At 40.0% G+C, this 21,334-nt stretch overlaps 1 protein-coding gene across 1 annotated transcript in view; it reads right to left on the bottom strand.

The window, feature by feature from the left end:
- Window positions 1-20,821, bottom strand: part of PTGER3 (prostaglandin E receptor 3) — a 77,710-nt gene extending 56,889 nt beyond the window's left edge. Inside the window, exon 1 of the mRNA XM_081225602.1 lies at window positions 19,746-20,821. Within this exon, the coding sequence (XP_081081728.1) occupies window positions 19,746-20,639 (894 nt within the window). The 5' untranslated portion in view covers window positions 20,640-20,821. The remainder of the gene's footprint in view (window positions 1-19,745) is intronic.
- Between the last annotated feature and the right edge of the window lie 513 nt (window positions 20,822-21,334).

Raw genomic sequence — 21,334 nt, 5'->3', positions numbered from 1 at the left:
GGTCCCTTCACTGTCACCTCTTAGCTAGTACATGAATTCCAATGAGGAAGAATGTGGCTATGACACACGACAGAATGGTAACTTGCCATGTCCAGTAGAGGTACAAGTCCCTTTTTGACTCCATCATACATTAAGGTTTATGTAGCACCCTTGTAATACATCTTCACAATCACTCTTTCCTTTCAGGCACTGTATAGATGGCAGATGAACACCATCAAGTACCATGTGATATTTGCATTACAAATGATAAATTTTATTTTTCAAAATGCTCTTCTGAAAAGATTCTGCTTTCCATTTTCAGGAAATCAGACTATACAAAATTACATAAATTATAGTTAACACTTATAATTTTTTACCAGATTTGAGCAAAGTTTGAAGAAGATTAAATTCATATTATATGTAATGCAGGAACATGGAGCTTGTAACCTCTTCATCTTCTATGTTTTCCCCCATTCAGCTGCTTTTTTCTTATCTGTTGATTTAGTTGGATTCATACCATTTGGTCCAACAGCAAAGTAAATAATAGGAACCAGAATTAAGCAAACATGAGGAAGAAATCTATTTTTCCCATGACTCAAATGCCAAACTCTTATGAGAATTATAGGCTTCTATGGAAGATAAACAGATCCCAACACCTGAATCCATTAGCTCCCTCTCTCCTTAACCTGTGAGTTCCGAGAGGAATTTTATTGCAGTACTAATCTCCCAGGGGAGATCTTAAAAAATTAATAGGAGTAATTGTAAAATTATTCCTGTTATTATCTTAGGGACTTTTGTTGATTTCATTTAAAAACCTATATTTGATGTAAATATTTTCAAGAATAATTTTGCAGGAATTAGTGAACAGATATTATTGGGACTTGGAAATATCCAGCTCCCCACTCTATTGAACCAGAACAGCTTTGTTTGTTTGTGTTACTCTAAAGATACTTATTGAAGTAGTTTTCCCAGATAAAACAATTGGAAGATCATTGGTCTAATGCAGCTCTGTCCAAAAGAAAATAATTCAAGCCACAAATGTGAGCCACATGTATACTTTTAAGTTTTATAGTAACCACATTTTAAAAAGTAAAAAGAAACATGTAGAATTGATTTTAATATTTTTAAATTTATCAAATATATCTGAAATATTATTTCCACATGTAATCAATATAAAATTTAGGAGATATTTTACTTTCTTTTTGTACATAATCTTCAAAATCTGATATGTATTTTACACTTATATCTCAATTTGGAGTATTGATATTCAAATGTCCAATAACCAAGTGCTCCGGGCTACCATATGGGACAGTGCAGGTCTAGTGCTTTATACTTTTTTATGGCCTTCCACCTGTTTCCTCTCAATTAAACTGCATAAATGTCATCACTATAGTGTCCATTATTGGTTTCCTGCTCAAAATCCAGTCTCCCATCTCCGCTTCTCCCAGCACATCTATTTTCATTGAAGACTAAGTGCTTCAGGGCTGACCCCATCCCTAGCTACTGGAAGTGTCTGGATCAGGGATGATGATATGACCCCATACTAGGAAATGAGTCCCATGAGGAAGTTCCCTAAGGACATTTGGGGAAAAGTTTCTTCATTTTTAGGGGAGAGCCATAGAAAAAAACATGGCTTCTCTCTCCTGCTAGAGGTGAACTAGGAAGCATGTACTAGCAACCATCCTACTACCCGAGGGGAACAAGCCATAGGATGAGGCCAGACTGCAAAAGAAGGGGCAAGCTGGATGACAATGCTGAGCTTCTGGATTAATCAACTCTGAAGGCTGCCCCAACTCTGGGTTTGCAGTTATGTTTTTTTATTCTGAAGACACCATATTATACCATCTCTAATAACAACTGAGGGCAACATAAATATACTGAAATTTTTGAGCATATTTTGAAGCAAGTTTTTCCCCTCCTTTGTTAGTTTTACTGTTTCCCTATTGTTGCTAAAATTCCTCATTGTTTAATTGTTATCCCCAGGGCACTTTTCCAAATATCATTTTTGTTTTTTTCTTCTTTGGACACCAGGCATTAGAACAGCTGTTTTCTAGTGCTTCTACCCACTGCTTCTAATTAACTTCTCTCTTGTTTTACAAAAACAATGCTGTTTCTCCCATCCTTGTATTTTTCAGTCTTTCTAAGAATTTTTATTACTAAGAACAATGTGGAAACAATAAAAGTTAACAAATAAAAGGAAAGGTGTAATGTTTTTAAAAAAATGCTCACAGTTTTACTGTATAAATTAGTACCATTATTCATTAAAAACAAGCTGCACTGGTGGCTTTGGAATAAAAAAGAGTTGGGTTTGATTTGCTCAATACCATTTACAAACTGTGGGACTTAAAGCAAGTTGCTTACCCAGCAAATGAAAAAATAATATAATAAAATAAAATAGATAAATATCTTCTACCTTGAAAAATTTATGCGAAGATTAAAAACCATGTAACATATGTAAAACTCTTAAGGCTAAATTTAAACCTCAATTTTCTGATTCCAAATCTAGCGTCCTCTTCAGTTTATTGCAACTTCAATTCTTCATTCATTCCACGATCATTTATTGAGTGCCTACTACGGACTACGAAGATTTATAGACAAATATGGCAAGGTCTCTGCTCTTTAGCAGTTTACAGTTTATAGTACATCAGACAAATAAATGGATATTAAAAGAGGGAGGCCATTTCATTTAGCGGTTCATTACATAGGCTATAAAGTCAGACAAATCTAGATTTTAAGGTCAGCTCTGCTTTTTGTTAACTTTGTGACCTTGGGAAAGTTACTTAACATCTCAAAACCAATTTCCTCATCTGAAAAAGGAGATAAGAGTATCCTCTTGTAGTGTTGTTGACAGAAGAAAATGAGATTATGTCTGTGAAATGCTAAGCTCAGTGCCTGTTGTAAAGCAAGCACTTGTCTACTGTGGGCAATCATCCTCACTGTCATAATAAACACTATGACAATTGTAAATATAACTGTGCATAATTAAGTAAATAGGGTATGTGCATGCCCTATGGAGTATAGAAGCAGGGCATTTAAATCAGTCTCCAGGATTAGGGAAGCTCTGTCCCCTAAAACAGCAGAAGTTTCTGGAGAGTTTTGAAATACGGAGTTCACACTTCTAAGTGTGAAATTGTGAGAGTCATTCTAGGAACTTCAGATTGATTTCTATGACTGAAGATAGGGATGCTGGGGGAGGAATGGAAAATGAGAGGTAAATGTGGCCAAATCCAAGATCTTAAGGATTAAACTAAGGAATCTGAAGCCTTTTAATCTGGGTGAGAGGGTACTGGATGGAAACATGCCTGAATTCCATGTTAGAGAGTCACTGTGAACACACTAAAGTTCAGTAAGGTTCAGGCTCTTTTTCTTCTCTATAATTATAAGAAAAAAAAGAAAAAGACAAAAGCGGGTTTGCAAGAATCCCAATTGTACTGTATCATGCTAGAAGTTTTAAGACTGTCAAAACAAATTTTCTAATTTTGACTTTAGTCAAACACTTTCCCACTAAGCAATGAGAACTCAGTAAACAGTTTTATTTGTTTTATAAATAGTTTAGTAAAAGGAATAATATTTGTGAATTGTACTAGCTGAAAAATGTTTGCCTAGTAAAACTTTACCACTGTATGTGAGTGTTCTAAACCTGAAGAGACAGAGAGGATGAAATTGATGCTGCCCCTTAATGGAAAAAAACTCCTAAATTTTAGGTATCATGTTGAATGGAATCCTTTAACAGTCTGTTGTAGGACAAGCAAAATTTCTTGTCATTTCTACAGGGATTTTGACAGTATGTTCTCTAGAAACCCAAGCTCCTAAGAAGGGCAATCAATTAATGAATGAATGAAGATACTGCAGGAAACCTTTAATTATGTGACCCATCCAGTTTCTGTGATTATTGACTATTCTCAATCAATCTGTTGTTTTTTGTGTGACATTTTCAATGAAGTAACTTGAAAACGTTTTAGTAAACTAATAAAGAAAAGACAACCAATGTGAAAGAGATTTTTATAGCATAAAAAATCTAGCTGCTATCAATTTCTAGGGGTAGGATTGGGGAGAATTTTTTAATTGTTTAAATTTTAGTATGTGCAACTGAAAGATGGGGATAAAAATACCAAACTGATAAACTTGTGAAGATTAAATGAGATAATAAACTAATTCTCAAGTACTTGCATATAGTACGCATTCAATAAATATGTCCTTTTGTTTTGTGGATCTCTTCAGCTTCCTCTCCACCAGTCTCACTACACTCCAACTCCTCAATAAGTGACATGAACACACACATACACACAACACACACAGGACTTGAAAGATACAACATTACTGTCATAATGTTTCTAAGGATGAATTTGATGATAACAGTGAACTCCCATCTTTTATTATTAGTGCCCCAATTTCGACAAACTTTTTCTATATATTCTGGGTGGGAGAGAAATCTCAGCATATACCTCTCACTATCAGTTCCTACTTCAAAAACAAGTTGCTACACGTGCCTAATCCTTCTTCTAGTGACTCCTTCATATAGCTGGTGGGCAAAAAGCAGTCAGGTTTGCCCCCAGGACACAGAGACACAAAGAGCAATGGAGCTTGTAGTTCATCCTAGCAGCATGCAGCAAACTGTTTTGTAGCAGGATCTTGGCAGTGTGGCCTGATGTTCAGTATCTAGAATAGTCTGTGTCCTGCCTCTTCTAAATCTGGCCTGCCAGCTTTCCCTCCATTATACTTTTCACATAGGCTCTTTGTGCTTGGAGTCAGATTCTGTTGTTTGCGACCAAGAATCAAGTTGAGGGAGAAGACAAGAGATCTGATGTCAGAGAATATTCCCGCACTTCCTGAAATTGATCTACAGCAGAATTTAATTACAAATAGATGCTAAAGGAAAAAAAAAATCAAGATGTTCCCTAATATCTTTTATAGAACAAAAGCGAAGAAATTAAGAAATTTACTTCTGGATCCAGGCAAGTCCTTAATCTATTCTGGAGGAAATTATTACCATTAAGTAAACTCAAAAATATGCCACCCAGCCTGTGGGCTGTTAGCACATCCACTGATTTATAAAGAGAAAGTCACCAGATTAACATCAAACCCAGACTGCAATTCACCCTTTATGGAAAAATTAAGAAAGAGCTTCTTTTTTCTTCTCCTGTTTCCTCACTGTGGTGTTGATGGCTTATTTGTGAGCTTTCAGAGCCTTATACAGCTACCTCTATTCCATTGGAAACTTCACATTACACTATTAACTCACTTCTGGACAATTCTCTGAGCCTAAATCTTTTATCATAGCTTAACAAAACTCACAGTAGTCTTTGAAGATGAAGTGCTGTCCTGAAACTTTCTGTCATGTATAACTGTTCCTTGCACTTACAAAAAAAAAATAATAAAGAAGAAAGAAGGAGTGAGGGAGGGAGGGCCAAAGGGAAGAAGAGAGGAAGAGAGAAAGAAAGAGAGGAAGGAAGGAAGGGAGGGAGGGAGGGAGGAAGGAAGGAAAAGAAATTTGTTGACAGTCCTTCAAGAAGACATTGTCACTGAAATACTGTATTGCTACAAAGGCAAAATTAAACCCCTACATGCAGGCTGTAAATATAAACCTATTAACCTAAAGCTCTGAAAAAAAGTATATGGGACTTGGCCAATGAGCTGCAAACCTATGTTTTATGTTGGTTCCTTAGAAGCAGAGCCTGAATTGGAGATTCTGACACAGGCAAGAAGTCAAAGTGAGAGATACAGAAAGAGAGAGTCCTGGCTTCTGTCTTCCACAAGGCCTCCTCCACTCTGGGCACCCCCAGCAATTTATGTAAATCAAGAAATCCTCCCCCCACCCTTTTTTTTTTTCTTAAACTAGTTTGCTTTAGCTTGGTCTGGATCTTCTTTGGGGATGATTCTTATAACATCCTACTATTGTGTAAGCAAAGTTTGCTTATTTCCCTTTCTCTCTGACTATTCCAATTCACATCTCAGAAAAAAAAAATAGCGCCCATTAGATAGAACTTAATCCTAAATCTGCCCATTGTTAGCTGTGTAAGCCTGGAGTGGTCACTTCCATTTTAAGGAGTCACAAGGAAAGTCATTTGTGGACAGATAGCCACCTCCCTACCAGAGGCTCAGAGAGCAAGACAGGACCCTATTTCTTGTCATAGTTACAGGACAAGGATTAGAGAAATCACAGAATGTCTTGTAAACTCTTATCTCCAAAATGCTCTATGTGAATATATCCACTTCTCCACTCCAACCTCAGCTGTCATCATCCCTCACTTGGAGAACTTCAACACCTTCTATCTGGTCTCCCTGCTCCCACTCTGGCCTTTCTGCAATCCAGTCTTCACAGAGCTTTGAGAAGGATCTTTTAAAAATGTAAATCCAATAATGTCACTCCCTTGCTTCAAGTCTTCCAGTGTTCTCTTAAAATCATATCAAAACTCCTCTGCATGGCCTCACACAATCTGGATCCCAACACGGTCTCTGACCTCAGTTCATGGCACTCTACTCTCTCCCTGCTCATCTCACTTCAGCCACACTGGACTTCTTTCTATCCCTTGAGCCCACCTTGAGGTGAAGACATTTGCTGTTCCTTCTGCTTAGAATGTTCTTCCTGGTGATCATTCATACCTGGTTCTTTCCTTTCACTCAGATCTCAGCTTAAATATTACCTCTCATTTAAGAGGCAGCTTTCTCTCAAGACCCCATCTACAAAAGTTTCCCAGGCTCCCTTTATCACATCACATTGCTTTATTTTCTCAACAGTATTTATCACAATCTGGCTTTCATCTAATTTAGTGATTCACTTTCTCCTTCCACTAGAATGCATGTTCCCCAAGAGCAGGAAACTAGTCTGCCTATTTAACTACTATATTTCCAGCACCTAGAACTCTGCCTAACACATAGTAGTTACTCAATAAACAATCACTGAATGCATGAATGGATAAATTCTGAATGGTCCCCAGCTTTTTTCCTATATTCAAAATTGACAATGGAAAATAATGTTGCTTTTTTGAGTCACAACCTCAAGTTTCTCCAGGGAATCATTCAGTAAACAACACATTCTTTGAGGACAAGGGCCATACCATTGTTCTCTCAGGTTGTAGCAAAGTGCCATGCACACAACTGATATTCAATAAAGTGTCACTTAAATGAATTAACACATCATGGCTCCTGCCCCTGACATTGTCAAGATAATTTCATGTTATTTTACTGTTTATTTACATTGATTTGGTAGAACTCCTTGATACCTAACTTAGAAGTATAGTGTCATATAACTTTAAAAATAAAAAATATCTCTAATTAAATTTAGTATTGTTCCACATAAACCAAGGACTAGAATTAGCAACACTCCAACTCAACCAATATAAGGGAAATTAAAATTTTCTAATAGAAAGAACAACTCAAGATGAATTGGGCTACATTGAGTCACCATGGCTTGGAGAAAAGAGCTTGGCCATTGATTCCCAGTTTGACTGCTTATATTGAGTGTTACCTTGAATGAATCACTCAACCTCTTTTAGCTTTGGTTTCTTCATTACCTGTATATTGGAACCTCATAGGGTTGTTGTAAGAAATAAAGAAAATTATTTGTGAGAAAGAGCCCAGAACATGAATGTAAGGCCTGAAACCATAAAGCTCCTAGAAGAAAACATAGGTGGTAAGCTCTTTGACATAGGTCTTCATGATGATTTTTTGAATCTGACACCCAAAGCAAAAATGAACAAGTGGGACTACATCAAATTAAAAAGTTCTTCACAGCAAAGGAAACCATCAACAAAATGAAAAGGCAACCTACTGAATGGAAAAAAAATATTGTAATTCATATATCTGATAAGGGACTAATATCTAAAATATATAAAGAACTCATACAACTAAATAGCAAATAAACAATCAATCATTTAAAAATGGGCAGAGGATCTGAATAGACATTTTTCCAAAGAAGACATACAGATGGCCAAAAAGCACATGAAAAGATGCTCGACATCACTAATTATCAGGAAAATGCAAACCAAAGTTACAATGAGATATTACCTCACATCTCTTAGAATGGTTATTATTAAAAAGATAAGAATTAACGAGCTAGTGAGGATGTGAAGAAAAGGAGACCCTTGTGCACTGTTGGTGGGAATGTAAATTGGTGCAACCACTGTGGAAAATGGTATGGAGGTTCTTCAAAAAATTAAAAATAGAGCTACCATACAATCCAGCAATTCCACTTCTGGGTAGTTATTGAAGAAAACGAAAACAATAACTTGGAAAGATATATGCACCCTCATGTTCACTGCAGTATTATTTACAATAACCAAGATACGGAAACAAAATGCCCACTGATGGATGAACGAATAAAGAAGATACACCCACACACACAATGGAGTATTACTCAGTTACTCAGCCATGAAAAAAGAATAAAACTTGCCAATTGTGGCAAAATGCATGGGCTTCCAAGGCATTATGCCAAGTGAAATAAGTCAGAGAAAGACAAATATCATATGTTCTCACTTACATGTAAAATCTAAAAAATAACAACAACCAAACTCAGAGACAGAAAGAACAGATGGGTGGTTAAGAGAGGTGAGGGTGAAGGTGAGAGAAATGGGTCAAAAGGTAAAAGAAAATAATTAATAATAATAATAAAAGAATATGTTAGAGGGTGAGAATTTACTGTGTGCCTAATGTTGTTTCCAGATCCTCAAAAATAAATAAATAGATAGATAAATAAATAAATTTTTAAAATAGAAGAAAAAAGGAAATGATACACAGTAGTATTTTATATTGTATATATTGTAGTATACAATAAATATATAGTATTTATATTTTATATAATATATTAAAAACACTTAAAATGAATATACTAGATTCATTTGTGTTAACATGGATAAATCACAAAACATCGCTGCTAATTGAAAAAAGGCAAACTACAGAATAATATGTATAATATGACACCATTTTGTCATATACACACAAACAATACTAAAACAGTGTTCTGGAAAATCATAATAGTGGTGACTTCTGGAAACTGAGGAGAAGAAGTATCTGTCACAAGTTGGAAGTAGGATAATGAAGCTAACAGTTATTAAGTGCTTATTAGTGTGATATGATGTTTAAGTGTTTTACATATATTATTACATTTGACCATAAAAGAAAGAGAGAGAGAGAGAGAGAGAGAGAGAGAGAAAGAAAGGAAAAGAAAGAAAGAAAGCCTAGCACAATGCTTGCTTCTAAGAAAATCTTTTGTGCCCCTTAAAAAGCAATAAATTTCCTATAAGTAAAGGTATTCAAACAAAGCTTGGACAATTTCACCAAGAATATTCTAGAAAGAAATCAAACAAAACAATTGTTTTACTAAATGACCTTTTATAAACCAAGAGATTTTATAAGGTCAACCTTCTTATTTTACAAACGTACAACAGAAGTATAGACAAGCAATACAACTTGTGCAAGATGAAATACAAATTCCTATTTCTAATTTTCAAGGCAATCTACCAACGCACTCCTCCCTCCCTTAACCCTTAGTCCCTATTTAACTCATAATATTTCTTGACTTTCTCAAGCATACTTCAACAAAAACAGATTTACTTACCATTCCCGGCACACCTGGCTCAATTTTTCCCTCTGTGCTTCTGCATTGACTCTCACTCCCACTGCCAATTCTATACCAAGCTATGTCCCTCCTTCTTTCAAAGCAACACTTAAGGAAAAAAGTTTATCCTTATTAATGTCTCTACATCTCCAACTGACCTCAGTACTCAAGGGCTCTGATGCCTCACTTTTCTAATTCATAAGGCAACCTGAGTGATCTTCTTAATACACAAAACAGAACAAATCACTCCCTTACTCAAAGCTAGTTGTTTTCCATCATACTTGAGATAAAAATCTATAAACTCCCAAACAAAAATGACAAGGTTCTACATGGTTTGGCCCTGTCTACCTCCCTGGCTTCACCTTAAAGGCACTGCCCGTTTTACTCTCTCTAATGTACCCATCTGGCCCTCTTTAAGTTACTCTAATGCTTCCAGCTCTTTCCTAAACTGATGGCTTCACAAGCTGCTCTTTCTTCCTCAAGTAACATCTTTCAAGATTCAAAATAAATGTCATTTTCTTAGGGAAGCCCTCCTTAACCACACCTGCATCCACCAATGCATCAAGAGAAGGTGCTCTTTGACACTTTCCCAAAGCACATTTTTCTTGCCTTCATAACACACCCATTGTTTTAATGATGTATGTAAGTGAATGTCAGAAGCTGCCCCCCCCCTCTTCTCTGTTCAGGTGGGCAGAGCAAGTCATATTGGAGCAGATGTTACAGAAGTAAGAAACATTTACTTTGGTAAATGTAGAATGAGTAGATTTACACAGTGGAAACTTGTGTGGTACAACAAAGGAAAATCCATGCAACACACCTGGTATAAACTGCTGATCACTTGGGAAGAGGTAGACCATCATATTTTCTGGAAAAAAGAGGCTGAGAAATCTAACCTCCTCTCCCAATATCTGAAGCCAAGAAACTTAAAGCACAGTAACTCTGGCTACATTCAGTAGAGGGAAAAGACATGGAAAGCCTTAAAAGAATATTTACTGGAAGAGAAAGACAGACTTGTGAGGGGATGATCTGAGTACAACCCAGAGCCTAAAGACACAAGAGGGAAGGTTGGTTCCAGGCAGTATGTGGCCTGAGGTCAGCTACTCTCTGGGTCCTTACCTTCTAGCACAGTGGTTGCACTCCAGGGAATTGCTGATGAGCTTCAGGGCTGAAGCTATGGGTGTGAATTAATGTTCTCTCTAATGATTGCGCCCAAGCACGGACCCACTACAGCCTGGACAGGGACGTGCTCCATCAGGGCCTCACAGTGGCAGTGGACCAGCACTGCCCTTCAGCCCAGACAAGGCCAACCTGCAAAAGCTGTACCACGTGGCAGTGAAAGCAACCAAGGTAATGATCCATCAGACTGGTTACATTTGTTTATTGGAAGGATTGTTTATTCACGGTTGGTCTACCTTAGTGGATTGAAAGCTTCATGGACGAAGCTAACATGTCTGCTCGGCTTACTCTCAGGGTTACCAAGTACAGCACAGATGGCACCCTGCTCCACAAGGACTGTCATTCACATAGAACATGATGTGAAGAGTGACCCCTAGAGCCACGTAACCATTCAGCACCTAGAACCATACGCATCAGCCCTGGTCACCACCATATCATCAGAGTGGCAGGCACGTAGCAAGCAGTAAATATTCACAGAATAATTGTATAACAGAATGCATGATCTACTCTGTCCATTTGCATACATTTCTATGATTTTTCTTAAGAAGTCTTTGGGTATGTTCCCCCACATATTTAATATAGTATGTCCAAAAGGAATAATTTTATTTATTTCGAGCCACAGGAAGTCAGAACCGGAAGGAAGTTTAGAGTGATAACTGTTTTATCTTACTGATGAGGAAAGGGAAAACCAGAAAGATACAGTGACTTTTATCCTGTGGTAAAAAAGCCAAGACGAGAACCCTGGGATCTTGCCTTCCAGTGCCTTATTCTATGGCCCTCACCTGTTTCTTCAATCACTTTCTCTCTCTCTTTTTTTTAACATCTTTATTGGAGTATAATTGCTTTACTATGGTGTGTTAGTTTCTGCTGTATGACAAAGTGAATCAGCTCTACATATACATATATCCCTATATCTCCTCCCTCTTGCTTCTTCCTCCCACCCTCCCTATCCCACCCCTCTAGGTGGTCACAAAGCACCGAGGCGATCCCTGTGCTATGTGGCTGCTTCCCACTAGCTATTTTACATTTGGTAGTGTGTATATGTCAATGCCACTCTCTCACTTCATCCCAGATTACCCTTCCCCCTCCCCTTGTCCTCAAGTCCATTCTCTACATCTGCATCTTTATTCCTGTCCTGCCCATAGGTTCTTCAGAACCATTTTTTTTTTTTAGATTCCATACATATGTGTTAGCATACAGTATTTGTTTTTCTCTTTCTGACTTACTTCATTCTGTATGACAGACTCTAGGTCCATGCAGCTCTATTTACAATAGCCAGGACATGAAAGCAACCATATTCTCTTGCTCTTCTTATGAAACACAGGCAGAGGTCACTTAATCACTAACTGCTGTTTGTGCCTTTGACTGCTGAGGCACTAGTCTATTTGGGGAAATACGGATGTGTGTGCTCTACTTGACCCAAACAAGGTGGTGGTAGCAGGATGTTATCAGGGAAATTTCATACATCAAGACCACAATGAAAGCTCCATTCTACTGTCCGGTGAATTTTTCAAGACGTGTCGTATCTTTCAGAATCTCTCTTTCAACATTCACAACATACTCCTTTTTCCAAATTTTCATGAATTTCACCAACAGCAGCATATTCTCAACCACAGAAAATGACACATTTAGTATTCAGAAAGAGGGTCAGAAAAATCAAATTTACTTTTAGGAAATAAAAGATTAGTAGAAAGTGTATTTTTAAAATTATACTTTATTTTTATTAGATCAATAATTGCTTAAAATAAATAGGCTTCCAGTTCCAATTTGGCCTTCTGTCTTTGTATTATCAAGATTTTTAAAAATAGTAATGCTATTTGGTGTAGAATTTATCCTATACTTATATTACATGACTCTTACCTTAATTAGTATCTAATTTCCTTCTTTCTAACAGAATTAAAGTGTGAAAAATCGAGCCTCCTCTTCTGTCTCTGCCACTATCTTTCATTTTTAGATTTACAGTCCTCAAACAACCTATCATAAAAATCAGTATGGTAAAATAATATATAGATTTTGAATAAGTGACAAGATCAGCCACTGAAATGTCCTCCTTATAAATGTTGCCCAAGAGTCTGGGAGGGCCACTGGATGGGAAAATTACACTTTGTGCTACTTGCAGATTGAAAATAATATTAATGTCTTGTCAGGACCTGGTCTAACTGTGAGGCAGTTTACAGCTCTGTGTTTCTCACACTGTGGTCTGATTTAAGGCTTGTGTGAACTCAGTTCTGGGCTGTGAGTCAGTGGTGGAGATTCTGTGCAATCCCAACATTCCTGATCACCTGTGAAGAGATGAGGACAACCAAGGCACAGACTCTATCCTTAAGAGGTCTGCAGAGTAATCTGACCTAGGACAGCAACTAGATGCACAATTAATTTGACTCATTTACACGAGGACAGGTCTGAGCACACCACGTCCCTGACTGGAAAGACAAGAGACGCATTCTAGACAGAGGCCTTCAGAGCACGAGGTAGTGGGCACTCCTCCAGGTTCAAGAGAAGGGTGAGATGGGATCCAGCATGTTTTAGATTTAGAGGGTTACCTGGCAGCTGTGTGGGGGAAAGCACTCCAGAGCTGAGAGAATGCAGAAGAGTGATGGCGACAGGGGGAGAAGAGGAGGAATGAATTACAGTACCTTGTAAAAATTTATGCACCATTTTTCTTATTTTATTTTTTTCTGAAAAGTCACATTCTCCACCACATTTCCCCACCAGTTAACTATAACTAATCAAGCTGTGAAACATCACTTGTCTCTTTTCTCCAGTTTCCTGGGGGGAAGGTCTCTCTGAAGACAAGAAGTCAACATTATCATCCAGTAAAACATCATAGTAGTATTCCTAATATGGAAGAAATATTCCCTATTATTTTCACATACATTTATTTTGGTTTTCATTACAATCCTGTAAAATAGGCTGAGTAGGTGTTTTTACTCTTATTTTACAAAAAAAAAAGGAAAATAGTTCCCAAAGATATCAAGTAAACTGTCTAAGGTCACACAATGAATTACGTATGTCACTGGGACCAGACGCTGTCTTTTGATTTACGTGTTCAGATATTCAGTTAATAAGATCCTCTAGAGAGGATCAAGCAAGGCTCCTCTAACAAAGTGACTGCTAACTTGGGAACTTAACCAGTCCAAGATGGGTGACTGCTCGGCAGCAATAGCTGAATGATTGGGTGGTGAAGTGTAAAGTGGGAAAATGGAGACAAAATTGTTCTGAGTAAAGGGAACAGATTCACCATTCCACAGTGCTACTTCCGTGTGCATGTGTCCCTCTCATGAAAAAAGTCACACGCTGTTCAACTGTCATTTCTATGTAAGAATGAATTACTGGGCTTCCCTGGTGGCACAGTGCTTGAGAGTCTGCCTGCCAATGCAGGGGACACGGGTTCGTGCCCTGGTCCGGGAAGATCCCACATGCCGCGGAGCGGCTGGGCCCATGGGCCATGGCCGTTGAGCCTGCGCGTCCGGAGCCTGTGCTCCACAACGGGAGAGGCCACAACAGTGAGAGGCTCGTGTACCACAAAAAAAAAAAAAAAAAAAAAAAAAGAATGAATTACTATGTTTACTATAAAATGTTGACATGTGCTCAAGAGACAAGATATAAGAGGAATCCCAAAAATTAGGTTCCTTCTTTAGTTACCTTCATTAATCTATGAAAACTGGAATTTTCTAGGGAAAAGGGGGACTTGAGAGGCCATCTAATAATCCTCAAGAAGCATGGTAGGAGTTGAAATACAAACTTCTTACTTAACCTCTATGATAAGGAATTGAGGGGAAAAGGGGGATTCGGAATGTGACATGCTACAGTTGTAGATCTTAAGAGTTGCGAGACAAGAATGAGATGCATGTGGAACCATGGTGGATTATAAAAATGCTACCCATATGTGAGGAGTTTGAGGGAGGACTTCCCTCCCTGCTTCCCCACACTGTAAGGCAAGGACTAAAAACTTAAACATGACACCCAGTACCCCTCACTACTACCTCTCAGCTCCCCCAGACGAATCATCAATCATCCTCTGTTACAAATGCCTGTAGCACATATTCCTGAGTGTTATTCCCAGAAAACTGATCCTATGGAAACTTTCATAATTGAGTTATTCACCTTTACAGCTTTTTCAAAAGAGAAAGGCTAATGAGTCACAATTATGCTACAACTCTAGACCATCTGAATTTCTTCAAATATGATGGCTTAAGAATTTGTTTAATTCTTGGCTCTCTCTGACAAACTCAAAATTTTAAAAATCTACATTTTTAAGCCCTGATTTATGCCATTAATTTTCAAGTTATATTTGCTTCTGGATATATCATTTAGATAATCTGCCATCTCCATATGCATGGTGTCCCAAAACCCTAGAAGCCCCCATTCTTACAAAAAAACAATTGACCAAGCAGTCTCCTTCCCAAATTTCTCATTCTGGATCATTAAACCATGATTCTCCCAAATCTCTCATAATTCTCCTGAGCATAACAAATGGAAAAAGACCTTAGATATCTATTAGCTCTACTTTTGCAGGTAGAGGATACATAAGAGGATACATAACTTGCCCAGTATTACTATTAGGACTAGAATTCCTGGCCTTTATCTAAGCTAAACAAACAGATCAATGACAACAACAAAAAATTAAAAATAAACTCAGAGTCAGATATCTTGAATTAGAAATCTGGTTCTAATATTCTTTATACTTGAGTTCTTCATCTGAATGATGTAGAAAATAGTGGCAATCTCACAGCATGCAGTTAAATGAGGTAATATATGTGAAAATATTTACCGCAAAGAATAGGACACAGTAGATGTGTAAGAAATGTTTGGTGAATCAATCACTCCTTAAATTGACCATTTCTAACAGCATTAGTTCTCTCTTACCTTTCTTTCTCTGACTTATCTCTTCCCAAAGTATCTACCCTTAGAGCCTAACCCACCTGCAGAAGCAAGTTGTAACTGATCTCACTTTCCCATTTTCCAGTCCAAATCTATCCACACACTACAGCCCTGCCAATGTTTTTAAATCTCATTCCCCTATTCAAAAACCCAAAATAGAGGTTCTATGGCCTACTGGCAAAAGGACACAGTCCTGATCCTATGTTCATCCTAACTACCTCAATCCGGCCACAGGAACGTTTTCAAACCATTCCTCCCATGGTTCCATTGTGCACCCTCTGTATTCATGGGCTGGGTCCACAGACACACACATTCTCAGCCATGAGGTCAAGCTATGCCATCCCAGTTCTTCCTGGAAGCCTACTCTGGCAAATTCAGAGAGACTCTCTTCCCAGAGCCAAAGGCACTATTAATTACATCCAATCTTGTATTGTTCTCTAAGTTTTTCATTCATAAATGTGGGAATTCTACTTCTCTGAACAGATTATAACGCTTTGACCAGTTGTTAATAAGTCTACTTAATATCCCTTCCACAGTGCTTAAATTGTAGTAAACTCCAAAAAAAAAAAAAAAAAAGAAGTCTGAGTAATCTCAATTCTTATAAAAACAAATTATAGAAGTTTTTTCCTATAATGTCGATTCACATGTTTAATCATTTTCCCTGAAGCAACATCCTGAACATGGCAGAAATTAATAGGCAGAGAAAATTAGCAATTTAATAATACTTTTTAATACTATAAAATGCATTACTTCTGTAAAATAATGTATTGCATCTATTTATCACATGAAGTATATTTAAGACAAATTTCCTTTGTCAAATATATCCTTAAATTAAAAGAAAACTTACATCTATATTGCAAAATATCTCCTTGAATCAAAACATCCCTGTCGGCATCTGTGGATGTTGAGCAGGGAGTTTGCTGGTTCAAGATTAAAGGCAAAAGTTTCTAAGACTGCTTTTATCCAGTTCCAAAGTTGTAGACAAGAAACTCTGTTCCTCATACCTCTCTTTTCACAATGTTGATAGTTAGCTTTATATCTACTATTTTTAAGACAGCTACAGTATTAGCCACGTTCTACCTGTTTGAGGAGTACCAGGTGTACAAAAGTATAAAATGTAGTCATGGCTTCCTCTGAACAACAGCTTCAGGTTATTCCTGCTTCTGGAAACTTGTCTATCATGTCAAACAACTGGACTATTTGGTGAGTGTAGTTCATAAAAAAATGTAACGAAAATAATAAGTCAAACAGATTGCATTGCTGAGTCAACTGTCTGATTCCAACAGAATTTGATGCCTCACATAAATATCGACTAAGAACTGTAGTTCATCTACCAACGGTGACATCATTTCCCACTGTAGTCTCACTTAATTTCACATTTTCTATTGTACTTTGTAAAGTTTCTGGGAAGAAAAAGGTAAAAAAGCTTTTGTTTGCAACATAGATAAACTCTCAATTTAAGTATTTGCATAGCAGGAACTTGTAGCAGTTGGGATGTTTTCTTATTATGGTATCTTTATTCTGCTAAGTTTTTCAGCAATGACAACTGAATATTATAGTCATGATAGTTTTCCAAGATAAGATATACTCAGGGTCCTTTTAAGTAAGGAGTTTGGATAATTAGATTAGTATCCTATGCCCAATTCAGAGAAAGCTAATAGGGAATCTATATTTTAGAGTTAGGAAAAAAGTATAAAAGACAATCTCTCACTTCAACATTAATACACTGAAAATTCAATTCACTAAATTCTAGTGTTTTCATTCTTATAATTCCCTAACCTATTAAGAAAGCAGTTTTGCCAGTTTCTTTCCTTTGAAAAAATTCCAACTTTGTACTGTAGATCTTTCTGAAGATAGTTGGAGATTTAATTTCAATGGTGAACAAAACAGAAGATAGAATAATTTCCTTTAGTTTAAAAAATACCTATTTTGGAAACCACAAATTTCTTCTCTTTGATGACATGTTGAATTTATTTTGTTTAATATTTTCATGAGAACTGAATGAATAAAGTATCTGATAAAATGCAGCAAACCAACAAATATTTTAATTGCAGCTATTAATTGAAATTAAATAAGATGAATTCCAAATACAGTCTTTCTTAAGAGAGTGAGTTTGGCCGTCCTAGATTGCAGTTTTCAGAACTGATCTAAAGTCTTCTAAGGCTGCTATGCTCATCATATTAGGATCAAAGTTTTGAAATAAAAACCACACTACATAGTTTCTCTTCTACTTAAAAAAAATCAACTATAAGTCTGGTTAACTGTATGAGTAAGTATTTTATTTGTATCATTTACCTTTTTTCTTGGATATATAGAGTACAGATATAAAGAGTGTGATAGAACAAACTCAGATATGTTGGACTCAAATGACTGTTGTGAAAAATTCAAATACTCTGTTTGCCTTTAAGGTTATGTTAATTATCAACTTTAGCAAAGTGCTTATTATTTAGAACTTTTTTTCCTTCTATTTGGCCACCTACACACCACAGACGTAAATATGTCTAAAATTGGTGCTGGCTTTGATAAGCCATGGTGATGACATCAGTCTAAGTTCTAGCTCCCAGAATGCAGAACTGAGACCTTACAGCGATTTGTGGGCTATGAGGTTCCAACATAACTCTCCTTGTCACCACCTATTACTGATTGAGAGCCAAGACTCCTGCTCTAAATATACTACACCAGTTAAATACAGGTATTTTGTAATATCTTTGTTGTCAAATGCAGGGGAGGGTGAGGGGGAAAAGGAACTAAGTTCTCTTATAAAATACCAGGGATTTAAAACTATACATGGTACACAACAATGTTAATGTACTTAATACCATTTAACTGTACACTTAAAAGTCATTAAAATGGCAAATTTCATGTTATGTGTATTTTATCACAATTAAAAAAAGAAAACTACAGCATTTCCCTGGCGGTCCAGTGGTTAAGACTCCATGGTCCCAGGGAAGGGGGCACGGGTTCCATCTCTGGTGGGGGGAAATAAGATCTTGGGTGCCGCTGGGCCCGTCCAAAAAATTTTAAAAAAAGAAGACAAGAAAAGAAAACAAAGAGAAAAAATATACGTGGGTGGGTTCTGAAAACCGTGCCATGGGATTCAGGAGTTTTTCACAACTGTCTAATAAATTTCCAGGTCCAATATATCATCTGTTATAACCCTGTCACAGTGACCAGGTCGCTCTTTCAGGAACATCTACTAAGCCAGGCTGCTTGGGGCCTAAAAAAGCAACCATTCATCAGGAATTAGTAAACAGCACTTATACAAAATGTCTAGCTAAAAGTATCCCAGAGGAAAACATGGAAAGTACAAAAGTAAGAGAGAGCGTTAGACTAGGAGGGTATGGAAACTCACTTGCTCCCGAGCTGTGGCCCCCGTGGGGAGCCGGGAAGTGCAGGAACCTCTACTTCCCATCCCAGGATGGCCTTGCCATCAGCCCTGTGCGGTAGCCACAAGGACAAGCAAAGGCTGGTCAGGGGGAGTTACCAGGTCTCAGGGCCCACTGGCTGACTGTCGGTTCAAGCATTTCCTAGAGGGAGAGGGTAGAGCACAATTCGAAAGGGCTGAGGCTGCCCGAGCGGCAGGATGCTTCTTCACTCTCCTGCCTCCCTTCAGGAGTGAGCCTGTAAGCAACGTGAGCGCCGGCTGCTCCGGGAGGGCAAGGAGTGGCTCAGAGACTGCAAGACGGCTGTGCCTGTCTGCAGTGGGTCGCAGGTAAAGTACTTCTGCAGATTGAAAATCGACTCAACATGCGAGAGGTATTTGAAACAGGAGAAAACCCAGAGCACCGAGCTACCGTTGTCATCGCCATCCTGCTCCCAATGCACCCAGGAGAAACCTCTATTTCTGCACGAGCACTGAAATGATACCTGGGTATCCTCTTACTCTCTCCGGTTAGAACGTGAGCAGCCCTGTGGTCTCCATGAGTGTACAACCTAGAGCCAAATGCGATGACTGGCACTTGGAAGGGGCTCAGCAAGTAAGTGAGGAGCTCAGCTCTGAAGCCGCGACCAGGATGGCACAGGCAGAGCCCTCTCCAAAGTTCTGTGCTTGCAAACACATCCCTGCAGGTGCTGCCATTTCCAAAAGTCTCCATTGCCCGCCGGAGCGCACGCTCCCACCCCGAACTCCCCACGCCCTGGAACTACCTACCAGCAACGGCGACCAGCAGACCGACAGCACGCACATGATCCCCATGAGCTGGATAGCCGTCTCGGTCGTGATCCGGCCCCACTGGGCGCTGGACTGCGACGCCGTGGCCTTGGCCCGGCAGCGGGACACTAGGGCCTTAATGGTGGCCAAGTTGCAGGCGAAGGTGACGGCCAGCGCTGACAGCCCCAGGAAAGCAAAGGAGGAAGCGAAGAAAATGTTGCCCCAGTTGTGCGAAGTGCTAGTCCCATTGCCCCTTGCCCCGGTACTAATGAAGCACCACGTCCCGGGCCACTGGATGGTGTACTGACCCACGCCCAGCACCGGCAACAGGGCGAAGGCGAGCACCGCCAGCCACACGCCGAGCAGCACGGCGCGGGTGGAGCTCGTCTTCATGTGGCTCGAGTACCAGTGCGGCGCCCGGGTGGCCAGCGCCCGCTCGACGGCCATGGCGCTGGCGATGAAGAGCGAAGAGAGCCCAAAGACGGTCATGGTCAGTCCGAAGAAGGTGCACAGCCTCCCCGACGGGTCGAGCTGCTCCCAGCGCTGGTGGGACAGATACAAGACGATGACCACCGGGCTGGTGAGCAGCTGCCCGACCAGGTCGGTGAGCGCCAGCCAGCCGATGCATAGCAGGAACGACTTCTTGCGCTTGCCCTCCCGGCGCCGGTAGCTCTGAGACACGAGCAGTATGGCTAACGCGTTGCCCACGAAGCCAGTGATCAGCATGGTCATCGGGAAGGCTACGGACACTGAGCCGCAACCCTCGCCGGACCCCGCGGGATGCGTTAGGTTGCTCCGCGCCTCAGCGGAGCGCTCGGGCGCCCAGATGCCAGGGTAGGAGTGGTTGAGGCGCGTACAGAAAGGGGAACTCGGGTGGCCCCGCGTCTCCTTCATACTGTCTTCGAGGTGAGGAAGGGACGGAGCCCTGAGAGCAGCGACGAGAGCCAGCAGACCGGACGCGGGAGGCGGAGGTTATCGGTGGCGACTGGGGATGGGGCCGCGGCGGAGCTGCCCTCCATGATGCGGGGCTCAGCCGCCGCCTCACTTCGCCACTTCGGCGGCGGCGGCGGGGCTTTCAGGAGACACAGGTAGGCGCGCCGTCGGCTCCGGGAATCGTCCGGCTTCCAGGCGTGCGGAGGTGCCCGGCCGGTTCTATAAGCCCGAGGGGGGCGGGGCGCCCGCGGGTGTCGGCCAAAGTGCTGTGGGAGGGGATGCGGCAGAAACTGAGCGCCTCTCTCAGCTGCTGCGCGACCAATGCCTTGGCCGCCTGGGCTCGGCAAACCCCCCGGAGGACTCCTCTCGAAATGTTCCAACCCCTGGCCGGAGCGGACGCCCAGCCAGGCCGCCGTGCCCGGCTCCGCGCCTCCTCCGGTTCTCTGCCAGAGGAGCGTCCGTGGGCGGCGGGGGCTACAGTGTCTCCCTGGTCTACCCCACCTCAGCCAAGTTGCCAAGGCGGACCTGAGCGCCGGCCCTCCTCCTTCTCCATCCACAGACGCTTGTGCAAGGACCAGGTCTTCCTCCTGAAACTCTTTTGTAACCCTGACAAGTGTCATTCACCTGACGCTGAGCAATCTAAGCAGACCACTCTC

This window comes from Mesoplodon bidens, assembly GCF_964165515.1.
Source record: "Mesoplodon bidens genome assembly, chromosome: 2".
Classification (NCBI taxonomy): Eukaryota; Metazoa; Chordata; class Mammalia; order Artiodactyla; family Ziphiidae; genus Mesoplodon; species Mesoplodon bidens.
The sequence above is the reverse complement of the archived record's forward strand: the minus strand, read 5'-3'. Positions and strand labels throughout refer to the sequence as shown.